The sequence below is a fragment of the Sapajus apella genome, unplaced genomic scaffold, assembly GCF_009761245.1.
Source record: "Sapajus apella isolate SASKATOON/1434 unplaced genomic scaffold, GSC_monkey_1.0 scaffold192, whole genome shotgun sequence".
Taxonomy (NCBI): Eukaryota; Metazoa; Chordata; class Mammalia; order Primates; family Cebidae; genus Sapajus; species Sapajus apella.
The window spans coordinates 851,368-855,471 of record NW_022437132.1 but is presented as its reverse complement, the minus strand read 5'-3'; the positions used below and the strand labels follow the sequence as shown (position 1 = coordinate 855,471).

The 4,104-nt window shown below is 51.5% G+C and overlaps 1 protein-coding gene across 2 annotated transcripts in view; it reads left to right on the top strand.

Moving 5' to 3' along the window:
* LMF1 (lipase maturation factor 1) overlaps window positions 1–4,104 on the top strand; it is a 49,725-nt gene that overhangs the window by 11,903 nt on the left and 33,718 nt on the right. The window contains exon 3 of one of the 2 annotated variants that reach the window (XM_032269445.1): window positions 3,955–4,104. This exon is cut by the window's right edge and continues 84 nt beyond it. The exons of the other annotated variant lie outside the window; for it this stretch is intronic. Coding sequence (XP_032125336.1) covers window positions 3,955–4,104 — 150 coding nt within the window. The remainder of the gene's footprint in view (window positions 1–3,954) is intronic. 2 annotated transcript variants of the gene reach the window in all.

Sequence of the window (4,104 nt, the reverse complement as noted above, 5' to 3'; positions counted from 1 at the left end):
CTCCTCCTCCTCCTCCCCCTCCTCCCGTAGCCCACACTCTACTGTGTGAACACCGCAGGCTCTTCCCCCTCCTCCTCCCATAGCGCACTCTCTACTGTGTGAACACTGCAGGCCCCTCCTCCTCCTCCTCCTCCTCCCGTAGCCCTCTCTCACATGCTGCATTACCACCTGCAGCATGGTGACCACTGGGCTGGTGAGCTTGGCCTCTGCCTGTTAGGCCAGGTGTCCATGGAGGGAATTTGAAGCAGCTGTAGGCATTGGGACCTGACCCGCCGGATTCTCTCAAGGACTTAAGGGCTTTCTGAGGGCCACGGCCTCCCAATCTGCCTCCTATCAGTTAGGGTATGCTGGGGCCGTGGCACCACGGGAGGGAAGCATGGCTGGGTGGAGTCCCTGGAGAGCCTCTGGAACTGGTGTCAGGCAGGGCCCTGGCTGAGGTAGGAGGGGACTGGCTACAGATGGTTGGTCATGGCTTGTTGCAGGACGGCACGGCTGCGGCCCGGTGCCCAGATCCCACAGGAAAGTGGGATGCTTTCTCCGGATTTATTTATCCATTGAATTAGAAAGACTGGAGATGTTTCCAGCCAGAGTACAGACGATTTCAGAGGCAGCGGGTCCTGGTCCGTCTTGGACGTAGTTCTAGGTTCCTCCCTCTGCTGGCTTGAAGATGCACAGAAGCGTATACACTGTTTCAATGGACTGTGTGGACGGCAGCCCTGCCGGGTGAGGCAGTGTCTCAGGCCACAGCTGTGGGGACAGGAGCCGGCCCCGCAGAGGGGCTGCCAGGCTGTTCTGTGCAAGGCTCCTGGTGCCAACAGTGGAACAGCTCCCACAATGCCTGGGGCATGCAGGGATTCATCAGCTCCTTGGAAGCACCTTTTATGGCATTTTGATTGACTGTTAGTGCCAGCTGGAGAAGAAATTATCAGGTGCACTAAAAGGTAAAATTACTTGATAGACTCTTATGTTGGGTATGAGTCGTGTTCCCTTGGTGGAAAGCAGAGGGTGAGTTGATGAGAAAGAGCAACAGCAGCAGAGTGTCTACCTGTTGGTGAGGAGCAGCCTTGTGGACCGAACCAGCCAGGAATGCACGGACACCCCTTACCCCCCACTTTTGCACCTGAGTCAGAGCCAGAGCCACATAGTTGGCCTGGCAGGTCCACTCAGAAACCAGCACCTGTGGTTTTGTGGCCTGGAGGGTTTCAAGTGCCCTGACCACTGGATTCCTCTGAGCCATCTCAGGGGGAGTCCCATGGCTCTACAGGTGAGGGTGCCAAGCAGAAGGGAAGGAGAAGGCACAGCCTCTGCACCCACCCGAGCTGGACATCAGCTGCTGGCTTCAAGGCTGCCATACAAAAGTCGGTTGTATTTCTCTGTGCTAGCAGGAAATGTCAAAATGAAAATGTTAAGGATAGCATTTATCATAACATTCAAAACCATAAAACAGGAAATTTTAACATAAGAAATGCAGCATGCCTGCCTTGAAAGCTACCAAACATTGCTGAGAGAAAGTAAAGAACACTTAAGTCAATGGAGGGATATACCATGTTCATGAATCAAAGTCTTAATATTGTTCAACTGTCCGTTGCTGCCAAAGTGAGCTGTAGTTTCCATGAAATCCCAAACGTAATCCCATAAGGATTTAAGTCTTTAGGTTTATACGGAAATGCCACAGACCTAAATAAGAAAAATAAATGTGAAGAATAAAGATGCTGGAGTCATACTACTTGATTCCAAGATTGACTGAAAATGATGGTAATGGGGATAAGTTTGCTACAGGATAAGTTAGTGAGGGTTCCCTAGAAGGATCACACTAATAGGATATATATACATGTAGAAGGGAACTTAGTTAACTCACATGCTCACAAGGTCCCACAATAGGCTGTCTGCAATCTGGGAGAGCAAGGAGAGCCAGTCCAAGTCTCACGACTGAAGAGCTTGCGGTCCAGCATTCGAGGGCAGGAAGCATCCAGCCCAGGAGAGAGATGCAGGCTGGGAGCTGAGGCCATGCTCGCCTTTCACGCTCTTCTGCTTGCTTTAGATTCACTGGCAGCTGATTAGATTGTGCCCCCCAGATGAAGGATTAAAGTTGGTTGTATTTCTACATGGTAGCAGAGAAAGAATGAAAATGTTAAGTGTGGCATTTATAATAATGTTCCAAATCATAAAATAGGAGGTTTTAGCAAAAGACTTTAACAGAAGCCTTCCTTCCCCAGCCCTGTGACCCAGATGTGAATAGTCTCCTTTGGCACCCCCTCACAGACACATCCAGGATGAGTACTGTGCATCCTTCGGTCCGCTCAAGGTGACACTCTGTTAACCATCACGAGGCGTGAGGACAGAGAGCTGCACCAGTGAATTAAGAGAACCAAGAAAGAGTCCCACAGCAGAGTCTGGATCAAATGAGTTTTGGACAGGCCACCAAGTCAGTTCAGCTGAGGAAAAGAAGCCTTTGCAGCAGTCGGAGCTGGAACGCCTGGATATCCATTCGGGATAAGGGAGCCCCTCCCGTCCATCACCACACGCAAACATTAATTTCGGATGGATTGCAAACATAAAAGCCAAAACCATGAACACTTCTTGAAGATAATATAGAATCGTTTTGTAATCGTGTGCTAGGCAAAAGTTTCTTAGGGCACAGAAAACATTAGCCATAAAAGAAAAAACTGGCTGGGTGCAGTGGCTCACACCTTTAATCTCAGCACTTTGGGAGGCCAAGGCAGGAGCGTCACGTCACGTGAGCCCAGGAGTTCAGGACCACACTGGGCGACATAATGAGACAAGTAGGTACATTGTACTTTCTCAAAATTAAAGTCTTCAGTTCTTCAAAAGACATCTTCAAGAAAATGCTAAAGCACAGATTAGGAGAAAATATTCACAGTGAGTTACACCTGACAACCAGGATCTGGAATACATAAGGAATTCATAAAGTTCAATAATAAAGATAATTTGATTTTTAAAAGAGGGAGAGGATTTTCTCGGGCACTTCACAAAAGGAAACACGCAAGTGGCTATCGTAAGCCCTTGAGCGGTCGCTGAGCTGCACTGGCTGTTAGGGAATGCGAGCAAATCCACACTGAGATGTTTCCCACCCGCAAGAACAGCTGAAATCAAAACGGCTGGCGGAAGTTCGGGACTCCAGAAGTTTGTCAGTACACTGAGGCTGCCACGGAAAACACCGCAGGCCTGGGCCTCCAAAGGCAGGCATTCCTTTTCTCACAGTTGTTGGGCTGGGAGTCCAAGATCGAAGTTCTTCCAGATGGTCTGGTTTCCGGCGAGGGCGGCGGCTTCGTACTTGAGAAGACACCTTTCTCCATGTCCCCATGTAGCCTTGCTTTTCAGGACACTAACCCTGTCGGATCAAGGCCTCCCTTCATGACCACATTTAACCTTAATCACCTCTTTAGCAGTCGCATCTCGGGGGTCGGGGCTTTCGCCTGTGAACTGAGGGGGACACAGGCACTCAGCCCATCTCAGCAGGGTGAGGGGCGGGGGATGCGCCGCTTGGCCAGGGGTGGGTGCAGTGCTCCAGCATGCTGGGAGAGAGTTCACCCGCTCCCACCCCGCAGCCTGGCATTACCACTCTAGGTAGTTACTCAAGAGACAGGAAAACGATGATCGAACAGCATTGTCCGCAACAGCGTGGACGGGAAACGGCCGCCTGGCAGCAGGAGTGTGGATAACACACAGGGGCTGTGGCCCCTCCACAGTGAGATGGAAGATGCCACAGATGCAGGAAGCACGCAGGTGGTGTCAGAGCCGCACCGAGTGAGAGAAGCCAGACGCAAAGGCGTGTGCACAAGCCAGTCCTTCTGTGGGAGAACCTACAACAGGCAGATGTTCGTGGGGAGGCGGTGATCAGAGAAGGCACTTTGGGATTTAGCTGGAGCAGAGGGGGAGGAGGCATTTGGGAACTTTCGGGGTGATGGGAGTGTTCTGTATCTCAACGATCAGCCCAAGGCTCAGCGGAGGGGCTGGCAGGAGCACCAGGGAAGTCATGCAGCGTCACCACCACACAGTAGAGAGGGGCGTCCCCACAGCAGCACAGAGGTCACCACACAGCAGAGACGGGCATCCCCACAGCAATGCAGAGGTCACCACACA